This window comes from Xiphophorus hellerii, chromosome 6 (genome assembly GCF_003331165.1).
Source record: "Xiphophorus hellerii strain 12219 chromosome 6, Xiphophorus_hellerii-4.1, whole genome shotgun sequence".
NCBI classification, from domain to species: Eukaryota; Metazoa; Chordata; class Actinopteri; order Cyprinodontiformes; family Poeciliidae; genus Xiphophorus; species Xiphophorus hellerii.
Window position 1 is genome coordinate 3,607,441 of NC_045677.1, and position 22,631 is coordinate 3,630,071.

The window sequence follows — 22,631 nt, forward strand, 5'->3', positions numbered from 1 at the left end:
TTGACTATTTAAGTGCAAATAATTGATTATTTTCTAATACATTTTATAGCTTCTAGGATATTCATGAATAGAAGCTCAATGCTGTTTCTCCATGTTTGGTTCTGGTTCTGGAGATGCAGAGCAGAACCAGAAGACCTGAGAGGTTCTGGAAGGTTGAACAACAACAGCAGATCTTTAATGTGTTGTGCTAAACCGTTCAGTGATTTATAAACTAGCAATATTTTAAAGTGTAATTACTCTAGAACTGGGTGATGTGCTCTATCTTCCTGGTTTTAAGTTTTAGCTGCAGCTGCCTGATTATTCATTTATTTATTAGGCAGACCTGTGAAGACTCTGCTGCAGTAATCAATGTGACCAAAGATAAATGCATCTTAAGACCAATTCTCCAGACTTTTCAAGTCTTTGGCAGAAAGAGTCAGAGACGCAAGGAAAACATACAATCATGCAAATCAAGGTCGTTTTAATGTGTCATGTGATTAATTGATTTATTGCGACAGGCTTATGCATGAGGCTGAATGGCCCTAATGTAGAACCGTCTACAGGTGCTGATATTGGAGAGGCCCAGTGTTGGAGCCAATGACTACATCAGTGCAGCTACACCTGCTCCATGCTGCACCATGTTGGAAAGAGAAGACAGCATTTTAGGTAGATTAAACAATGCTACCCCCATGCATAAATAAAATGTGACCCCCAATCAAAGTTGTTTCGTCTAATGTCCATGCAAGGAATCTCCTGTCTGATTATCATTCAGTAGTTCACTGATGGGCATTTGCTGGGCATTATTAGATCATAGATGTGGCGATGTTCCTGTGGCACCAAAGAATGGAAGCTACACTTATAACACCTTAGAATGACTTATAACAAGATAACAATTCAACATTAATATTAAAATATTATTATGTTATAATTATATATATTAATATATTTTTTGCCTTGTAAGAGTGATTTGAACTGAGCTATGTGCTACAACACAAGGTGCCCTGCATGAATCTTTTGCTATTTAGCTGGTGCAATTTGCAACTTCTGTAGTCCAATTTCTCTCACGTACCAGCGCGTGCTTCCGTCATTGAGCCTTCGTCAATGAAAGTCATGGAAACGACGTCAGCGGCGGCAACCCTATAAATGACGCTGAGCTTCTGAAATCTTTCCCTTTGCTACGGGACTTTTGAAGGAGACGCCTGAAGGAGCATAACGCCTCGGAAGGTTTGAACCCATTGAGAAGTCTGCTTTGCAAAACTTGCTGAAGAAGAACTAAAACCCGCGAAAGATGGATCCTGGCCAGGAGAAGAATCAGCAGGGTGACCAGCTGGAAGGTTAATATCATTCTTCTACTATTTTTAATAAACAAAAAGAAGTTATTACTAAAATAATAATGAATTGTTTAGTTTATTTTGTGTTTGTGTGCGTGTTTTTCTACGAAATACTGCCTGCTGTACAAAAAAAGACAAGTAGCATTCTTGCTAGCATAGATCTTTCTTAATTAATGAGCCTTTTTCTTGACTTAATTTCCAGGAAATGTCAGGAATGTTAAACTGTAGAGTAGTGTTTTAAGAAATATATGCATTTTAGCTAATTAATGTCGTTGTAGTTGAATTAATGTCAAATTCTTGAAAAATTTGCTTGGTCTTGACAGTTATTTTTTGAAAAATGCTCCGATAAACACTCAGTTTCCATGGATACGCTAAATATAGTACATTAGCTATTTAATGTTACTTAAAAATCATTTAACAACATGTATTTTCCCCTACATGTATTTTCCCATTTGATAGCCTGTAATTTAATTGTTTGGTTTAGTTTTTTTCTTAAGAACGGAACGTGTAGACCTGTTTTAGTTGTTGTTGTTGTTGTTTTTTTTTTAGCATATGCTAAAATCTGCAGATTGGTTGAAACAAAGGTGCTATACTGAGAATATCAGATTTAATGACTTTGCGTCCAATGCTTTATTAACGCTAGTGTTTGAGAAAAACTGTTATGGTGATTTTGAAAAGAAAGTAGAAAAAAACTGTTCCGTTCAGTTGTTGGAAAGTTTGCTTGTTTTTGACCTTTATTTTTTGAAAAATGCCGTGATACACACTCGGTATCCATGGATACGCTGAATGAAATGCATTAAAAATTCTATATTACTTTAAAAAGCATTTTAAAAAAATGTATTTTCCCTATGACAGTCTATGATTTAATTGTTTAGTTTTATTATTTTTTCAAGATAAGGACATGTTGATCTGTTTTATAGCATAGCCAGGAATGCTAACGTGGGTGAATTGATTTGAAAAAGCTAAAACTTTGCTATTTAATCTAAGAGTATCAGGTTTGATGAGTTTGTAGTCCAATACTTCAAAATTTTGTTGACTTCTTTGAAATATATAGCTTTAATAGGTCTTTTTTGCATTTGTGGGATGAAACAAATTTGTGACGGGAAAACTAGCTTGTTCTTGACCGTTTTTTTTTTGTTTTTTTTTTAAATGCCCCGGCAAAACAATTTTGGTTTCCATGGCAATGACATCAGACTTGTAGAGGTTTATTAGTACACTCAAAGACGCTTTACATAAAATCAGTAATTTCCATTAATGCACACGTTCACACACTTATGATGATAAGCTAATGGATTGTAGCCACAGCTGTTCAAGCCATTGACCCTTCTGACCAGCACCAGCAGGAAAGGTGGGAGAAATGTCTTGACCAAGGACAGGACAGAGGCGGGCCATTGCAGGGCAAACTCCTACCACTTTCACCCCAGTAATAAGCATTATATGTGTGTGTGCGTGTCTGTGTCGTAGTGATCATCAATCAAAGCTGATTTTCAAATACAAAATAATTATTTGTGTGTGAAAATCAACTTTTATGACTTTGGTGTCCAATTTATTGGCAAACTGGATGGTTCTTTGCCCATTTTTCTTTTTGAAAAATGCCCAAGCATATTTAGTTTCCATGGATACATTAGGGAAGTTAAATAAAATGATTTCAATTAAGAGTTAAGAAAGACAACAACTTTTCAAACATGTACCTCCTATAATACCCCTAAATTATTTAGTTTATCTCTTTTAGATCTAATTTTAGAAATGTCACAAATGCTTATGGTGATTATCTTGTTTTGTTTTCAGACAATATTTAAAAAATATATATATTTGATCTAAAACAGATAAACAAACTAGATTGTTCTTGACCTATTTTTAAAATATGCCCTGAGAAGCATGTTTGTTTTCCATGGATGCACTGATCTGAATACAATAAATAATCCTAATACTTAGAATATGTACAACATAAATTTCTAATGATAGACTTTAATATATGTGTTTATTTTTCCTACATGGGTGAACTGATCTGAAAAGAAAAAAAAACATTATTTGATGGGTTGTGAATAAGACTGTCATGACACCGTCATTAACATGACATAACACCTGTCATGAACATGAGTAAGGCTTCATGAATATTTATGACTGTTGTCGTAAAGTGTCATTCGGTAAATCATGACACTTTTAATACAAAGTTGACATTATTCAAAATGTCTTTGTTATGAGAACTTGACATTAACCAATAAATCATGATCTGACATAAATTTGTTATAAAAGTATTACTGGTTAAATTTTAAAAATTATGTAGCTTTAAAAATTACATAAAATTATGTAATTTTAAAAATCAGTATTACTGATTAAAGCTAAAGTTTAATCAGTAATACTTTAATCAGAGACTCTGAGTGAAGATACTCTGTTTTCTCAAGACAGTCTCATGAAGAGGATGTTCATGATTGTTCTGATGTATTGCATTTGGAGCAATATAATTGTGTGAACATTCATCTGAGGTTATTGCTGGGTTGTGTGCAGCCATGATCTTCAGACTGATGTGATGAATTTCATAACACTACCTTCAGCCATGACTGAGCCATTTGGAGTAATATTAACATGTGATAAGACTTTGAGGCATCATGTGCACATAAGGGATACAGATTATTATTTTCATTATTTTGTCTGGCTTATCTCCAGACAAAATATAATGGGCATTTTAACACTGGATATGGATTTCTAAACCAGATAAACAGTTTTATTTTTGTAGGAGCCTCTTTTTACTGGATACTTGTGTCGACCTGTTTATTTAGATCCCCAGTCTTTAGAGTCTGACTTTTACAGATGTACATTTCTGCTGTTAATGGAGTATATAAATACATATGCTCCTGTACGTATAGGAGTATATGTATTTATTCATACTGTAGGTTTTACTGATGGGGTGTCAGAGTAGCTGTGGTTGTGATTCTGAAAATTTGTGGCGCTCGGGGGAATTAAATTTAATTAACTGCAGTTAGCGTTTTAGTAATTTAAAAATGCTAATGGAAACATATTAATTATTTTTTCAATTCTCTTATAGTGTTAAAGTTATGTAAGCAGTAATTTAAGTTGAATAGTAATGAATGGCTCATGTATCTTGTTTTGGCTATTAAGTTAAAACTTACCTGTTCAGCAGCATCAAAGATTTGTGAGAGTTATAGAAGGGTAAACTGAGTAACTTGTTGCAGTATTTTATTTTATTCACACTAATAGTACAATGTAAGATTAAAGGTATTTTATTAGCTATTAAAAAGTCCTCAACACAGGACATACTTCGTTAATTTATATTTAGACATTCTCTAACCTGGGTATTTTTTTATTTCAGTGTTCTCTTTAAACATTGCTTTGGATTTTTGTGAAGGTCTTGATACTGAACTATAGTTTTTTCTTGTTTTCCTTCACAGCTCATAGTGTAGCGCTTCCAGCAGATGGATCCCCAACGTTGGAGAAACATCTAGACGATGGTAAGGATCTTGGTAAGGTGTGGTCACATGTTTTCCCGGAAACCATGTCAGGCAACATGGTTTCTGGAGATCATGGAGAGGAGTCGCGGTGTAGTTCACCTCCTCTGTCTGTTGACTGTACTACCAGCTCCAGTAGTAGCTCCAGTCAAGATGACTGGGCTACCAGTTTCAGTGGTAGCTGTATTAGCAGCACCAGTGGTAGCTCTACTACCATCTTCAGTGAAGATGAGGTAGGTAGTGAGTGGACTAGCAGTTACGGTAGTATCAGTACTACCAGCTGTAGTCCAACAGTGGACCGTCCTTACGCTGAGCTCGAGATGGCTCAGACCTCACTTGAATCCACACGTGGACTTGACAAGCGGGAAGAGCCCCTTTTGAGTTCAGCTGACTACAGACTTTTTGGTATCTCACAAAGTCATCAGGTAGGATTGGTAGGGAATGTGGCTCGTGTGACATCTGTGACCGGCGTAAGAAGAAAGAGGACAAAGGGCAGTGACTCTGAAGAGGAACCCCCTGCCAAGAAGACTAGGGACACTGTTGCGGAAGAGGAGCTCTCCTCCAAGAGGACCAGGAAGAGTGATTATGCTGAAGAGGAGCTCCCCTCCAAGAGGACCAGGAAGAGTGATTATGCTGAAGAGGAGCCCTCTGCCAAAAGCACCAGGTATAATCAAACTAGAGAGGAGCTCCCGTCCAAGAGGACCAGGGACAGTGGTGCTGAAGAGGAGATCCCTGCCAAGAGGTCCAGGAACAGCGATGATGAAGAGGAACCTGTTCTCAGTCCTTCCACAAATACGTTGTGTGAGGATCCCCTTCTGTCATCCCCTGTTATCAGTCCCTCACAAGGGTCGGTGCAAGAGGATTCTTTTCAGTCATCCCCTGTCTCCAGTCCTTTGCCCATGACATTCTGGGTGGATCCCATTTTTTCACCCTTCAGTCTTTCACCTCAGAGTGCATGTGAGGATCCCATTCTGTCCTCCCCTGTCTTCAGTCCCTCACCAAGAATGCCATGTGAAGGTCCCATTGTGTCAGTTCATGCCATCAGTCCCCCAATCAGTGAAGATCCTATTTTGTCATCCCCTGTCCTCAGTCGTCCACGAAGGACAGCGTGTGAAGATCCCATTGTGTCTTCCCCTGTCGTTAGTTCTTCACCATCACCATACTGCAAAATTCCAAGTTTGTCATTCCCTTGCATATGTGTCTGGATGAAGTCTCAAATGGACAAAGAAGAGGAACCAATACCTTCAACATCTGAGATTGGATCTGACAGAACTGGAGAAAGAGTGAGTTCCAGACAAGTGTGGATTAGACCTCACTACGACTTGTCAAGTGATGACTCTGATTAGATTGGGATCTTGAGAAACTGAAGATCTTCCTGAGAAGTCCTATTAGGATACCACAATTTCTCTGTTTTTGTTAAAGCCAATGGCTTTCTAGCAGGACCGAGGATGCCTTAGGTAGCGTCTGGCACCGGGGCTTTTCTTTATCCCGCTGCTAGATTTTACATTTTAGGTGTTAAGGATTCTAGCAGGACCGAGGATGCCTTAGGTAGCGTCTTGCACCGGGGCGTTTCTTTATCCCGCTGCTAGATTGTTCATTTTACATGTTAAGGATTCTAGCAGGACCGAGGATGCCTTAGGTAGCGTCTTGCACCGGGGCTTTTCTTTATCCCGCTGCTAGATTTTACATTTTAGGTGTTAAGGATTCTAGCAGGACCGAGGATGCCTTAGGTAGCGTCTTGCACCGGGGCTTTTCTTTATCCCGCTGCTAGATTTTTCATTTCAGATGTTAAGAATTCTGGCTGAACAGGCAATGCTAACTTTTTTGCGATTAACCAATGAATGACTAAATGCTGGAGATGGCTAATTAAATTTTTTGAGGAACAAGACCATATTGCTGAACAAAAAACACTAAAAGGAGTCGGACATGGCTGGTGCATAAAAGATAAATGATAAAAGAAATGAGACAACGCTACAGGATTAATACTAAATCTAAAACAATCTTGCTGGGTAAAAATCAAACCTAAAAACGATTAAGACAACGCGGCTCGGGACACTGGAATCAATACAATTGAGACAACACTGCTGCAAATTTAAGACATGAAAAAACACAAATTGAGACACAATATAATCGGTTGAGCTGTGGTATAAACGGATTGAAACAGCGGTTTTAAAGTTATAACCATTTTGGTCTGGACATTATAAAATCCATTATAAAAATGAGGCGTTTTTGCGTATGAAATAACAACTGCAGGGACAATAACAATGGGAGTTAATTCAAATGTTCAAAGATAACAAGAGGAAGAGAGAAATGGGCAGGTCCTTTGAATCCCAGAAATAAACTGTTTGGTGGCTGGATTCCAAAACCCTCAAGTCCACATGTTAAAATGTCGTTGAACTCGGGTGATAATGGTTTTAAAAGTAGGTAATGCTGCTGGGTGTCAAGCCTAAAATCACTTAGAACTGAGAAGAGACAACACTTTTCGGGACAATTTCATCTCTCTAAGGATGGAGACAACGCTTCTGCGGACAAATGAAATCTTTCAAATAGTGAGAAATTTAAATCTTTTAGGACTAATATGATTCCATGGTGGATAAATTAAGATGTAGAGGAATTAAAACAACCCTGCGGAGTACAAATTAAAAATTTTAAGGATAAAAGAAAAAGACAGAGATAAATCTTTGGTTAATTCTTGGTCCAGTGACTTGGACCATCATAGATATATTCTGAGGACCACCAGGAGCTGCGGTCACCTTTCTGATAAAGCAAAAGTAAGTATCAGTCCCAGACAGAGCAGCGCGCAGTGAGACTGCTTCTTCCAAGATTCTCTCTGTGCTTCTGTCTCTGTTTTCCTCTCTGCTCTCCCATGTTTCAGGTGTAGTAGCGGTGCTTCCCCACACGGTGCTCTCTGATATAATTGTTCTCACCTGTTCTTCCATTAATCCACTCTCCCAGTCTTAATCTTTCAGGTTTTAGCTGCTAATCGCTGGATTCTTTCGTCGTTGTCCATGTGGTTCCTGTCCTCGTGGTTCCTGCTTGTAAGTTTTTGCATTCCACAACACATAATACTGCTTGTTAATACACCTGCTCATGGGTCAGACGTTGAATATTAAAGAATTTTAGAAACATTATAGAAAACCCAGCGCTGGTTTCTGATCCCAGATTCAGATTCTGCAGATCAATAGTGTCTCTGATTATCTCAGGTTGGATCTCCTGGACCTGCAAACCTCCACCTTCAACACCATCATTCAGGAAGAGGAAGATAAGAGAACCCAGTTGACAAAAAAAAGTAAGAACATTTACTTTTACACAACAAAAAGTTTTCAATATGCATGACGTTGAGGTCAATACTCAAATCTGATTCCTACTTTCTGCTGTACTTTTTCCTCACTGACCTTTTTGTTTTGTCTGGTTTTTTTTTTCATTGAGTCATTTCCTAACAGCAGAGCTTTGATGAGCTTTGTGCTGATGGAAGGAGGATCAGGAATAGAGCAGAGGACCTGCTGACCTACTGCTTATAGTAGACTTTATAAATGGTGAGGTCATGATTATAACTTGATCAGAATGTCTGATTCAATCATCTATTATTTTGACAGAAATTAAGGAATGTGTGTCTGATCATGTGTTGGTTCACTAGCATGACTGAAACTGTCAGGATCTGTGTTTTTCTATGTTTATTTAGAGTTTCTGTGTCCGTAAGTCTCTTCGTTGTCCTGTCCTCCCCTTGATTGTTCCCAGGTGTGTCTCGTCCCTGTGATTACCCTCCCGTGTATTTAACTCCACCTGTGTTCTTTGTTCCTCGTCGGGTCCTCGTCAATGTCTAGTCTATCCGTTGTCAGTGTGTGTACTACCTGTTGCTGGGTTTATTTATAATTAAAATCAACATTTTCATCATACCTGGGTCCGCTGCGTCTGCCTCACCACCTCAACACACCACCTCATGACAGAAGGACCCGACCATACCGAACGGTGAGGCTGCTAAAAAAATGGACCCAGCTGGAGTGAGGTTCCCTCCAAAAAGGCAGAGCGGAGGGAGGCAGAGATCAAGCAGGGAGGAGACGGAGCTAGCTGAAGCCCTCGCCGACCTGCAGCGGGAGCTATTCCGGGGGACAAGGCTGGTGTTGGCACCCCCCGGATACGGCCCCCGTCGATACCTCCGTCCGGGAAGCCAGCGACCTGAGCCGCCGGTGGAGCTGGCCCCTCGTCGCTTTCCGGAGCCGCCACCTCCGCTGTCTGCCCGGAGACAGCGACGTGAGCCGCCGGCAGACCCGGCCCCTCGTCGCTTTCCGGAGCCGCCACCTCCACGGTCAGCCCGGAGACAGCGACGTGAGCCGCCGGTGGACCCGGCCCCTCGTCGCTTTCCGGAGCCGCCACCTCCACGGTCAGCCCGGAGACAGCGACGTGAGCCGCCGGCAGACCCGGCCCCTCGTCGCTTTCCGGAGCCGCCACCTCCGCTGTCTGCTCGGAGACAGCGACGTGAGCCGCCGGCGGACCCGGCCCCTCGTCGCTTTCCGGAGCCGCCACCTCCACGGTCAGCCCGGAGACAGCGACGTGAGCCGCCGGCAGACCCGGCCCCTCGTCGCTTTCCGGAGCCGCCACCTCCGCTGTCTGCTCGGAGACAGCGACGTGAGCCGCCGGCAGACCCGGCCCCTCGTCGCTTTCCGGAGCCGCCACCTCCACGGTCAGCCCGGAGACAGCGACGTGAGCCGCCGGTGGACCCGGCCCCTCGTCGCCTTCCGGAGCTGTCACCCCCGCAGCCGGTTCCAAGGCTTCGCTGCGGCTCGCCCCCGCGGCCGGTTCCAAGGCTTCGCTGCGGCTCGCCCCCGCGGCCGGTTCCAAGGCTTCGCTGCGGCTCGCCCCCGCGGCCGGTTCCAAGGCTTCGCTGCGGCTCGCCCCCGCGGCCGGTTCCAAGGCTTCGCTGCGGCTCGCCCCCGCGGCCGGTTCCAAGGCTTCGCTGCGGCTCGCCCCCGCGGCCGGTTCCAAGGCTTCGCTGCGGCTCGCCTCCGCGGCCGGTTCCAAGGCTTCGCTGCGGCTCGCCTCCGCGGCCGGCTCCAAGGCTTCGCTGCGGCTCGCCTACGCGGCCTGTTCCAAGGCTTCGCTCCGGCGCACCCGAGGCCGAATCAGCCGGCGTTCCAGCCGGCGCACCCGAGGCCGAATCAGCCGGCGTTCCAGCCGGCGCACCCGAGGCCGAATCAGCCGGCGTTCCAGCCGGCGCACCCGAGGCCGAATCAGCCGGCGTTCCAGCCGGCGCACCTTCCGAGACTCCCAGTGTTCCTTCCGAGACTCCCAGTGTTCCTTCCGAGACTCCCAGTGTTCCTTCCGAGACTCCCAGCGTTCCTTCCGAGACCCAGACTCCCAGCGTTCCTTCCGAGACGACTCAGACTCCCAGCGTTCCTTCCGAGACGACTGAGACTCCCTGTGTTCCTTCCGAGACCCCCAGCGTTCCTCCTGAGACCCTGACTTTCTGCGTTCCTCCTGAGACCCTGACCTCCTGCGTTCCTCCTGAGACCCTGACCTCCTGCGTTCCTCCTGAGACCCTGACCTCCTGCGTTCCTCCTGAGACCCTGACCTCCTGCGTTCCTCCTGAGACCCTGACCTCCTGCGTTCCACCCGAGACCGAGACTCCCTGCGTTCCACCCGAGACCGAGACTCCCTGCGTTCCACCCGAGACCGAGACTCCCTGCGTTCCACCCGAGACCGAGACTCCCTGCGTTCCACCCGAGACCGAGACTCCCGGCGTTCCACCCGAGACCGAGACTCCCTGCGTTCCACCCGAGACCCCCAGCGTTCCGACCGAGACCCCCTGTGCTCCACCAGAGACCCTGCCTCGGGGGGCTCGTCGTCGCCGTCTGTGGGCGGCCCCCGGGACTCATCGCCACCTCCAGCGCCGCGGACGGCCGCCGGACCGCCTCCGTGGTTCCCGCCTCCAGCGCCGCGGACGGCCGCCGGACCGCCGCCGGACCGCCTCCGTGGTTCTTGCCTCCAGCGCCGCGGACGGCCGCCGGACCACCTCCGTGGTTCCCGCCTCCAGCGCCGCGGACGGCCGCCGGACCGCCTCCGTGGTTCCCGCCGCCGCGGACGACCGCCGGACCACCTCCGTGGTTCCTGCCTCCTTTGCCTCCGCCCACCCTGTGGGTAGTTTTTTGTTGTTTTTGGACTCTTGGCCCTTCCTGTGTTTCCGCCCACAATGGTGGGTTGTTTTTTGTTTTTTCTGGACTCTGGCCCCCCGTCCGGCGCCCCTCCGCCCACCCTTGTTGTGTTTTTGTTTTGTGGGCGTCTGGTAGCCGCCCTTGAGGGGGGGGTACTGTCAGGATCTGTGTTTTTCTATGTTTATTTAGAGTTTCTGTGTCCGTAAGTCTCTTCGTTGTCCTGTCCTCCCCTTGATTGTTCCCAGGTGTGTCTCGTCCCTGTGATTACCCTCCCGTGTATTTAACTCCACCTGTGTTCTTTGTTCCTCGTCGGGTCCTCGTCAATGTCTAGTCTATCCGTTGTCAGTGTGTGTACTACCTGTTGCTGGGTTTATTTATAATTAAAATCAACATTTTCATCATACCTGGGTCCGCTGCGTCTGCCTCACCACCTCAACACACCACCTCATGACAGAAACAAGTCAACAGCACTGGACCAATGAGGAGAGGGAAGACACAGAGGACTGAGGAGACACAGAAAACCGTGCTGGAAATCCAGAGAAGTTTCCTGATGCATCATCGGGTCACCTGAGGACGGGACGCAGAATAAAGAGACAGAGATCATGTGAAGTGGATCCTCATCAGCCTGTAATCCTCCACCTTCAACACCACCAGTCAGGTGGAGGAAGATAAGAGAACCCAGTTGACAAAAAAAGTAAGAACATTTTATCTAAACAACATAGCTAAACATTTCAGATGAAGCTGCGTAGAGTTGAGTTGAAAGTTAGAAACTGGTTCTGTCTGCTGTCCATGCATATTTTCCTCTTTAACTCTGTTGTCTTTTCTCTTTATTTCATTTCTCCGTCAACTCGTGTCACATGACTTGAGTTGACCAACAATTAAAGCAGAAGACCTGCTCCACCTGCTGTTCTACTGGTTGTAACAGATTGTGGGAAAGGTGAGGACATGATGATGACTTGATCAGAGAGTCCCCTTCAATCATCTGTTATTTAGACTGAATGTGTTGACTCTCCAGCATTTCAAATTAAAATTCACCTGTTCAGGGTAAGACGTTGAATATTAAAGAATTTTAGAAACATTATAGAAAATCCAGCGCTGGTTTCTGATCCCAGATTCAGATTCTGCAGATCAATAATGTCTCTGATCATCCCACGTTGGATCTCCTGAACCTGCAAACCTCCACCTTCAACACCATCAATCAGGAAGAGGAAGATAAGAGAACCCAGTTCAGAAAAAAAAATAAAAAAACATATTTTTACCCACCTAACAATTTAAAATACGGATGAAATTGAGATCACTGTCAAAACTGTGACAGTAACATTTCTTCTGTCCATGTGTATTCTCTTTATTTAACCCTGTTGTCTTTTCTCTGTATTTAATTTCTCTATCAACTTATGTCACACGATTTGAGCTGCTGATCTACTGGTTGTAACAGATTGTGAAGAGGTGACGTCATGATGATGACTTGATCAGATACGGTGACCAACAAGTGTAAACGTGCAGCAAACAGTGAAACGAGCTGCAATCAGGTGAAACGGCACAGAAAACGTGAAACAAAAAGATCTTTTTACATTTCCAAACTGAACTTGCTTATACCGTCACTGAAGCCAAAAACATGTTTCTCTCATTTTTTCAAGTGACAAGTTCACTAGTCAAGTGACAAGTGTATTGCTCCATAGTTTAATTTAACACTGAAACCATTTGTGTTTTGTGTTTATAAGACAATTCTGTGCAGGATAAATCAGATATTTACTGAAGGGGCAGTATTATGTATTTTCCAGGCACATAGTGTCATGTTACTGCACAATGAAGTACCTACAGTACAGACCAAAAGTTTGGACACACCTTTCTAATTCAATGGGTTTTTTTTTATTTTCATGACTATTTATAAGGCAAGAAATCCCACTTATTAACCTGACAGGGCACAGCTATGAAGTGAAAACCATTTCAGGTGACTACCTCTTGAAGCTCATCAAGAAAATGCAGAGTGTGTGCAAAGCAGTAATCACAGCAAAATGTTGCTATTTTGAAGAAACTAGAATATAAGGGGTATTTTCAGTTGTTTTACACTTTTTTGTTTAGTTCATATTTCCACATGTGTTATTCATAGTTTTGATGCCTTCAATGTGAATCTACAATGTCAATAGTCATGAAAATAAAGGAAACTCCTTGAATTATAAGGTGTGTCCAAACTTTTGGTCTGTACTGTATGTTACCTTCAGCTGTTATGGAAATGCTGTATATATCAAATATGATGTAAACGAAATTTGACTTCATAATTTAACATCTAGAAATTGGGCCTTTTCTTTCTTTCAGCACATCATCACTTTGCCCCTCCATAAGACCTTTAATAAGGCTGCAGCTTCAAGGATGAGCTTTTTAGACATAGACTTGGTAAAACAAAGATTCTTACACCGTCGCCATGGAATATTAAAGAATTTCTCAAACTTTCACAACAGAATCAAGGCAACACTCCAGGTATGTTTTTGATGAGGGAATAACGTAATATGATGTAAAGCTAAAAAATTAGATTTCACATAACACTGTCCCAGGTCTGCAGTAGTATATTGATTTATGTTTTTGGTTATTGTTCTCTACCATACATATCCAGTGCAGCTACGTTGAATGAAGATCAGTCAGATGACAGACATGGAAACATCTTACAAACTGCTGGTTGCTTTCAGTTCTCTGTGATTGTCGATGACAAAGAGAAGATTGTGAAAGACTTCGAACAGTGGTCCATCATTTACCACAATCATTTCTCTATTCAAAGGTAATGTTTCTCATCTTTAATTAAACAATTAGCTATGTTAATTAGTTACTATTTTGTTGCAGTTAAAATAAGTGAATGTAGGCTAAGAATCGACAGTAGACAAATAAGTAAGACCCTGATTCAAGTGCTTGACTAACTGGAGAAAATATGCAGTTAGTGGATTTGGAATATTACCTGTGCTAAACAAAAAACAAGATTAGAGATATTAATGTTTATGTGTGACAGTAAAACATCCATTTAATAGCATGCTCATTTTAGCATCATTAAAGTGATGGTTGTTCTAAATGTTTCCTAGATTCAAGAATGGCCTTTCAACCCTGGATTTCATTTATGCTTTGGAGCTTCATGCTTCTGCGTTCAGGCCCTTTATGTGCGGAAAAGCTGAAATGTTAGAGGAAATCTTTGAAGTTCGGCTCAGCGAAAAGGGCAGCACCAGATGACAAGAGGAAACCAGACTGCTAGGATTCTCCTGGAGACAGACCATACCTCGCTTTCCTGTTCAAACACTGTCAAAACACTAATGCCCAAGACATACGATCAGTTTCAAAAAAGACATGGACTTTGACTCGGTCATAAACTGTCCCAATTCCTCCTGGGAGTCTGGGGACCCACAGTCTGTTCTGCCAAACCGAGGAGTAAAATATGCACAGGAAAGTTTAGTTTAGTTATATAGTAACATTTCTTCATTCAACTGTCACTACCAACTGCTATGACTATTGTTGAAAACTGTTTAATAATGCTTAATTGTATTTATGTCATCAGAAATTGTTACAATAAAAAGTGACATACTAACACATGGCAGATTTTTTTTTTTGTTAAATTATTTTTGAAAGCTGCCAAACAGGCAACAAATTAACCATATGTTAATTAAATAAATGAGAAAAAATAACCAAAAAACCCTTGTTAGGTACGTGGTACATTACATCCGGATTACCAGATGCACCGTGAGACTGTTTAGCAGGTCTGATGGTATTTGTATTCCATCTTTCCTTGCTTTCATCAATGTCACATTGCAACATACCCGTGAACACAAACCGCACTAGACATGTCTGTACATGACTGCCACTAAAGACGTGTATCTCCTTCAGATCACTCATCAGATCATCCAGAACTGGAACTAACAACAAACCAAAAGTATAACAAATTAAGGAAAATTTCAGAGGAGAAGACACAAACAGTCTAGAATGACATTGGTTTCCAAAAAATTGATAATTTCTTAAATTTGCTCTTTGCGAAGGCTCATTTGAACATTGTGAACTGCTGGCAAGAAATCCAAAACTTCTGCGTGACTGTAGCCGTCATGAAAGTATGTCTTAATCAGATCCTCTTCTGAGAGCGAGTCCAGCACCGACCCTGTTAAACAAAATAGAGCAGAATAGAAATTCTTTCACTGTCCAACAATGGAGAAATTCAGGTGCTAAACTCAGATTTGTTGTGGTTAGTACCAAATAACACTAGGTGTTATCTGGTACATAAAATGGCGACATATTGCCTTCTGTTGCCATTCTATGTAAACAACCTAAATATAAATCAAATATTTGACACTCATATTTAGATATATCCCAATTGGACCATTCCATCTTTTTTTTTGCTTAAATTGATACGAAACAGTGCTAGGTGAAATCCATAGTTCAGAAGAAGAACAATCAATTTAACTTTGCCTTTATTACCTCTAATATTCATATAAAGTAGTTTTCTGCCATTATCCTGCTAGTTTGCTCAACCAGCTGGCAGACGCTGCATCTTTTTTTTTAAGCGACAGAAGGAGATTTGTTTCATCTGCTGTGGAAGACCCAGTTGCCAGGGCCTTTCGGGAGATCCCTGCGAACTTTCCCATACAGCTGGTGCCAACTTCACCTCTGAGCTTGAGCAAGAGCACAAGGTTCATTTGAGACGCCTTAAAAGACTTTGCTCGACTGAAAATTCATTTCATTTATTAATTTTTTTAAGTATCTTATTGAGGCCAACAGGAAATACTGCTGTCATGACATTCTTGTAAATTCCTTTCTTAACATTCTATTGCTGAATTCTTTCAAAATGAGGCAAAGCTTCACCTACTGAACAGCTTTCAGAAAATTCAAGATACGCCTTGATGCAGACCATAAGAACTTTAACTGGGACACTCTGACCTAGTTGGAGGTCTTGGTTACTTTCCTCTTTCCAAATACTTCATTTACAACAACTTTTTCATATGTCCACCTGCTGGATTTAGTGGAGGACACTTGTAGAAACAAGGTGCAAACTCTGAACCATGAGACAAAATATCAATGCTTGGTTGGACCTCCTGTTGCATGAATTCCTGCATTGACGCACCATGGCATAGGCGATCAGCCCAGATTGCTTCTGGTCATCTGCTTTGTTGGGTCTGGCTTCTCTCGTCTTCCTCTCCACAACAGCCCGTAGATTTTCTCGGGGGTTGAGGTAAGAAGAGTTTTCTGGTCAATCAAGAACAGGTACATGATGGTCACTGAAGCAGCTTTTGGCATTTTTGGCAGTTTGATAGATGTCTGTGTTGACAGTAGACTTCAGAAAACCCAGAGGACCAACATCAGCAATGACATGGCACCCCAAACCGTCACTGACTATAGAAACTTCACACTGGACTTTCTGTGTCTCTCCACTCTTCCTCCACACTGTGGGATGTCGATTTCTAAATGAAATGCAGAATTTACTTTCATATAGGACTCTGGACCTTTTCTCCTTAGCCGAGGTAAGACATCGTCTCTGGTTCCGGAGTGGCTTTACGTGGGAAAGGAACTTTTGTGTCTAGTACTCAGATGTCTTGCTGGTGGCTCCTATGGAATGGATTTTGCTTGACAGTCTGTTCCAAGCTGCGGTGCTCCCTGTTTTTGGTGCACCTTTTCCCACTTCTTAACTTCCACCCCGTTTTCTGTTAAAATGGTTGCACACAGAACTTTATGAGCAACCCCCTCCTTCAGCAATGGCCTATTGTGGCTTACCCTTCTTGTGAAGGGTGTCAATGACTGTCTTCTGGACATCAGTCAAGTCAGCAGTCTTCTCTATGATTGTGTCTTACTGACCAACCCAGAGTGAAAGAGGCGTTCAAAGGCTTGGGAAACCTCTGGCTTCGGTGTTTTCACTTGAAGCTGTTTGGGATGTGACAGGAGGAGTTTCCATTAACAACTTTTTTGACATTTTTCAAATTTTTTGAGACCCTAAATTTTGGGTTTTCATTATTTGTGCACGATAATCTTCAAAATTGGAATATGTCACTTCATTTTCTGAAAGTGCAAGACATATTGCACTTTTAAGCATTATTAATTTCTTACGTATTGGTAGTACTTGCAAAATACCAGTATTATTCTGCATTGGGTTAAGAAGCAGTCACATAATGGAGAGGTTGTTGGACTAAATGTCCACTCGGTTTGCCGTAGTTTCCCCGAGTCTTGAACGTGTCCTCTGAATACCTGCTGCGTGGACACGTGGACATGCCGCTGCCGTGCAACGATTTGTTTAAACTTCCAGAAACTCAACTTTAACCCCCCCCAAACAAACAAAAACAAACAAACAAAAAACAAACAAACACACACACTGTGTCCCCCGTGATGACTTCACATCCTGTTTTCCCCACTTCCTTCTGAATGATCGGCGTGGACTGGGACCGTCCTGTCTCCACGCACCGTGTGCCGCGATCGCACGCTGTCAGATCTGGGGGGACCGTGGAGTTTTTCCAAAGCGACGATCCGGACTCACAAGCATGCAGCGGCTGATTTGTTGACACAGAAGAAAGGAGGCGTCGGTAAGTCTCCACTGCGAGTGGAAACGTCCTCAGTTAAATTCTGGGATTTAAGGTGTTTTAAAAAGATCACATTCTAACTTTATCTGCAACTTGAAACTTGAATGATTTTGTGTAATCCATGGTACAAAATCTATGCAATGTGCTTGTTTTGATTGTGCAAGAGCTTTTCTTATGGCATCGACAACCTGACTGGAAATAAACAAAATATTCCGCTATGATTAACTTTTTTTTTTATTTCTGCATTGTCTGCGTTCTGCGTTGGAGTCCACTTCCTTGGCTCTTCAGGCTGATTTATGAGCTGAAAACTCCTGATATTTGCAGTAATCCTCTAATCTGAGTTCCTATCGCAGCTGAACTCTTGGTTCTGTGTGAATGGCTTTATGTCAGCTCAGCATTCTTGCATTCTTTCCTCTGAGCTGAAGTGTTTAGTTTGTGACAGCGACGCAGTAGTGATTTTTTGTCAGCACACCATGCACTCCCTTCCCCAGTGCTTGGGTGCCTCTTCCCCCCAGCAAGGTGCCGTGGTGTTGGGTGTGTAGAGTGTAGCTTAATATTACTCTTAGTAAAGAAAGAGTTATGTGTAGCTTTTATCTTCTACCTTATCTGCAAAGTAGAGGTGGGCGGATCAATCCAAAAATATTGATAATATCATTATCAATATGCCCCCACCCACCTTTTTTTCCCAGTCTGCTGTGAATCCTCAGGCTAGTTAGCATGACCACCGATGAAAGGTTTTCCTGTACCAGTGAGTTGTTTCTCCATATGAATACATGAGTATGATTGACAGCGCTAAGCCCCTCCTCCTGGCTCTGGTTCTTTGTTTTTGACCAGAAGTGGTGCATTTCTTCAGAAAAACAGTAGCAGCTCAGGGAGGAGGTGAAGGAGATCGATCTTTTCATATATTAACTGTCTTATACTGTAAAAACATCAAACAGATTAGATTTTTAGTCTGTTTGATTTTCTTTTTCTTTCTTGTTGTCTGTTGTTTTTAACTTTTTTGTACAAGCACTTTGAATTGTCTCTGACTGGAAGGGGCTATATAAATAAAGTTGCCTTGCCTTATATTGTCACGACATGGTGAGAGTTTTATCTAATATGTAAAAAACTTTTTCTTTTTTCTTTTTTTTTTTAATCAAATTTACATACTGCAACTTTAAGTGAAATAATCTGCCAGGAGAGCTAGTACTTTGTATCATCATTAAGGAATTATTGACTCAAAACAAGCTCCTGTCTCTTTCTCACTTGGAAGTAAGTTTTGTTTTATTTCAAGTGTTACTAAGACATTTGCGCAAGAAACTGGACAAAAAATACCTGGTAAGATTTTGTGGTTTTTGAGGTGCATACAAAAAACACTTTATAGCTTTTTATTAGTGAAAAATGCTGAAGATCAGCAGCCACATACAACCTGATTGAAGTACAATGGGTTTGTGGTTATGAAGTGACAAAATGTGAATAGTTTCACGTGAGGCGTTAACACTCTGCAGGGAGCTGAGAAGAATCTGAACAGGGTAATTCTTCTGTGTGCTTCAAAGAGCCGGGCTGCCTGAGGATCAGACGTTATTGTCGGTAAAGCTGTTCCAGAGTGTGAACATGTGTACATGGTGCCCAGGTTCAGATGTATTACAGCCTATATTCCACTGGATCGCTGGTTAACACCACGGCAGTCACATTGCACATGAGAAATTGCACAACAGTGTCAATAAAAGTTTAAGTAGAGATTGTCGGCATGGAGATCCAGATAATGTAAAGTTACAGGTTTTTCAACAGAACAGGAACCGTTTGGCCACACGGTTCTTGTTCTGGTAGTGATTTTTTTTGCTTCCCTTCCTTCTGTTTATGTCTTCCAACGACTCACAGTTAAATGCCTGACATCATCTTTATTCAAGTTTTGTTGCTAAAGTTATTTACCATTTAAGTCCTAAACGTAGTGGTGACGATCCAGCCAAATTTGTAGTACCGTGATTCCGTCGCACTGCGCTGTCTGAAAAATTCCAACGGTTTCTGAACGGGGAAGCGTTGCCCTTTCCAGCCAATATCAGGTTATTACGGTAATTTCACTCCCACCGTAGCAGGGAGTGAAATTAATCTTGGGACGCTTTTTTAATAGATGGTAAATTGCGAAAATAACTTGCTAGATATTGAAAGTTCTAGTTGTTATGGATAAATGGGCTAATATATGTACTCGCAGGACATTTAAAAAACTGCGTAAAATAAGCAAAAATATCCAGGTGGAGATTTTCAATTTAGTAAATAAAGGGTTAAATAGTATTAGGAGGCTTCTTTGTGTTAAAGGGGAGTTTTCCTTTCTGCTGTCGCCACATGCATGCTCATTGTAAGCTATTGCTGCAAACCCAAAGACACGAGTTGGTATTTGACAAAATATAAATTGAACTTCACTGCATATTTTAATAACTAGAATCACTTTGAAGTGTATGTAAATGACTTTGAATCAGTCTGTATGATTGAATAGAATTTCTAATTATTTATAATTATGTTGTGAATTGCTCTACACAAATAAACTGAATTGAATTAAATGTAATCTATTTTATGCTCTTGGTAAGAGATTATGTTTTAATGATAATGATAATTATAGAGAGTTAAAGTTTTGTCTCTGTAAGGAATAAAATTGATTTGTCCTCACGTATTTATATTTCCTTTGCAGATGTTAGGTTGACAAAATGAAGACAAGAGAAGATGTAAAAATAATCAACCAGGGTCTGGACGGTGAGATGGTAAATACAACTGTTTTGTTTCATTACTTATTGTTCAGACAATATTCCCGCGTTATACTAAAATTAGAAATTGTGACGATATATTTGGCTCCAAATACATGTAAACTCAATTGTTCTTACATTATTTTTAAGTTTAGCAAATAGAAATAATGTTGGTAATCCTAACTGATCTAAAACACAATGGCAGGTATTACAATACCTGCCATTGTGTTATTCACTAGTACATAAAAAAATATCACAGCAAACTTGATATTTTTTGGTTGTTCACGTAACACTTCCTTTAAAACACGGCGATGCATTTGACTGTGAAGCGTTTCAGCAGAAACGGTTGTGCGTGGGTGGGTGTGTGTGTGTGCGTGTGTGTGTGTGTGTCCAGGAAGTCAGCGGCTACCGCCCCTGTCTGTGGAAGCTGGTCCTGGTTGGGGTGGGTGCAGTTTGCTCTGGGGGTCTCCTCCTCCTGCTGCTCTACTGGCTGCCTGAGTGGGGCGTCAAGGGGACTTGCACACACACGTCTCTGAGCGATGCACACACCCTGCTGCTCAGAACCAAGGTGCAAAACAAAACCAACATTAAGCAACGAACTTTGATAATTTATTCATAACCTGTTTGGACTTGTTTTCATACGAGCAAAACATGGGAAGAGTAGAAAACACCTGATTTGTGTATATTCTGCATGTTGTATTTCCTTGATTAATTTGAACAGCAAATGTTAAAGCTCTAGTATGTAACTTTTATTAATAAAAATATATTTTTTTACATACTTGTTGAAACTGTCACTATGTCAAGAGAGGACAATATGAGACAGATAATCTGAAAAAATTGAGCTCCTCTGCATTGTCAGTCCTCTGCTCCTCTTTATCACCCTACAGCAGGGGTGGGAAATCCTGGTCCTCGAGGGCCGGTGTCCTGCAACTCTTAGAAGTCTCCCTTTTCCAACACACTTGAATCCAACAGCTGAATCACCTCCTAAGTGCAGTCAAGTTCTCCAGAGTCCTGCTAATGACCTTATTATTTGACTTAGGTGTGTTGAAGTAGAGATACATCTAAACGTTGCAGGAGACCGGTCCTCGAGGCCTGGAGTTGCCCACCGCTGCCTTACAGTGAACACAGCGTATCATGACTCCTAAGGCTAGTTAGCATAGCCACCGATGAAGGCGAATAAACAGTTTTCCTGTTGTTTCTCCGCCATTAGCACATTTAGTGACGCATACATGAGGATTATTGACAGGGTTAAGCCCCTCCTCCTGGCTCTGATTGGTTGTTTAGGTCAGGAGTGGCGCATTTCTTCAGACGGCAATAATAATTCAGGATAGAGGTGGAGGAGATCAAACTTCTCACATTATCTGTCTCATAGCTAACTGTCACAGCATGGTGACAGTTTTATCAAATATGTCAAAAACCTTTTTTTTAAAAATAAAAGTTACAACATACTGAAGCTTTGAGGAATGTCTTTTTTGGGTGAACTCTGTAGGATGAGTTCAGGCAGTGGTTTCGAGTCAGAGTCCACAGAATGCTGGCTCCAGGCAGGAAGCCCTTTGACGATTTGGATGTAAAACCCAGAAGTCAGCTCGCAAACGGAAACTTCGGTCACCAGGTCTGCTCTGTTCAAGATGAACAGCTTCCCCAGGAGCAGCAGGTTCAGGTACGTTATATTACATGTGGTTTTACTTATATGGAGTATATTATTGTGGAACATAATGACGAAGAATTTGTCCTCTGATCGTCTTAGTCTCCTTTCCCCCCTTAGATACAATACTTCACACACCACAGCTTTAGATACTACTGGAATGATGCCATCCAGAACTTTGCATTCTATCAGTAAGTGGTTCCCACAGCCATTTCACCTATATTGCCTTATATTGAGACAATAAACCACTAAAATGAACTAAGTCTCTACTTATGAAGTGATAGCACAACTTGTCTGACAAACTTACATACAGTTGAGCCCACAATTACAGTTCTGCTGAAATTGTGTAATATTAATTATTGTGCTGAGAAATAAAGTTAAATATTTTCATGTTTCAAGGAAACAAAGTCAGACAATAAAGCTGATGGACAATAAATCATCCATCAGGATGATTTGGTCAGATGTTATCTCTGCAGTCTCGCAGCGTTTTAGTTTCTGGTTCAGATTCTCTATCGGCTTCATATTTCTGGCTGGACTATTCCAAACTGTTGCCATTGTTTTCTGGTAACTGTCCACTCAGTGGGCAGAAAACTGTCCACTCAGTGCAGGTTGATGCAGGTTGATGTCCGATCTTTTCTGTATTTGTTTTTATTCTAGCTTGGAATTGGTAGCAGGTAGAAACCCAATGTTTCCCTAAAGGGGCGGTATTATGTGTTTTCCAGGCACATAGTGCCATTTTATAACTCAATTAAATAATTATGTTTCCATCAGTTGTTATAAAAATGCTACATATATATATCAAACATGACGTAA

The 22,631-nt window shown here is 42.1% G+C and overlaps 1 protein-coding gene and 1 long non-coding RNA gene across 6 annotated transcripts in view; both read left to right on the plus strand.

The window, feature by feature from the left end:
* The first annotated feature begins 11,795 nt into the window (after positions 1-11,795).
* LOC116721646 (uncharacterized) lies at positions 11,796-14,491 on the plus strand. The gene is made up of 4 exons (XR_004339642.1): positions 11,796-12,455; positions 13,243-13,404; positions 13,538-13,699; positions 13,995-14,491. It is a non-coding gene; the product is annotated as an uncharacterized LOC116721646 (long non-coding RNA).
* Positions 14,492-17,142: 2,651 nt separating this feature from the next.
* The window catches only part of LOC116721570 (probable cation-transporting ATPase 13A3), a 29,249-nt gene continuing 23,760 nt past the window's right edge, over positions 17,143-22,631 (plus strand). The window contains exons 1-5 of one of the 5 annotated variants that reach the window (XM_032565406.1): positions 17,143-17,459; positions 20,122-20,191; positions 20,568-20,741; positions 21,663-21,833; positions 21,939-22,009. In XM_032565406.1, the coding sequence (XP_032421297.1) occupies positions 20,138-20,191; positions 20,568-20,741; positions 21,663-21,833; positions 21,939-22,009 (470 nt within the window). In that variant the 5' untranslated portion in view covers positions 17,143-17,459; positions 20,122-20,137. Of the gene's footprint in view, positions 17,460-20,121; positions 20,192-20,567; positions 20,742-21,662; positions 21,834-21,938; positions 22,010-22,631 lie in introns of those variants that run through there. The other 4 variants (XM_032565405.1, XM_032565408.1, XM_032565409.1 and 1 more) reach the window with 4 other exon arrangements.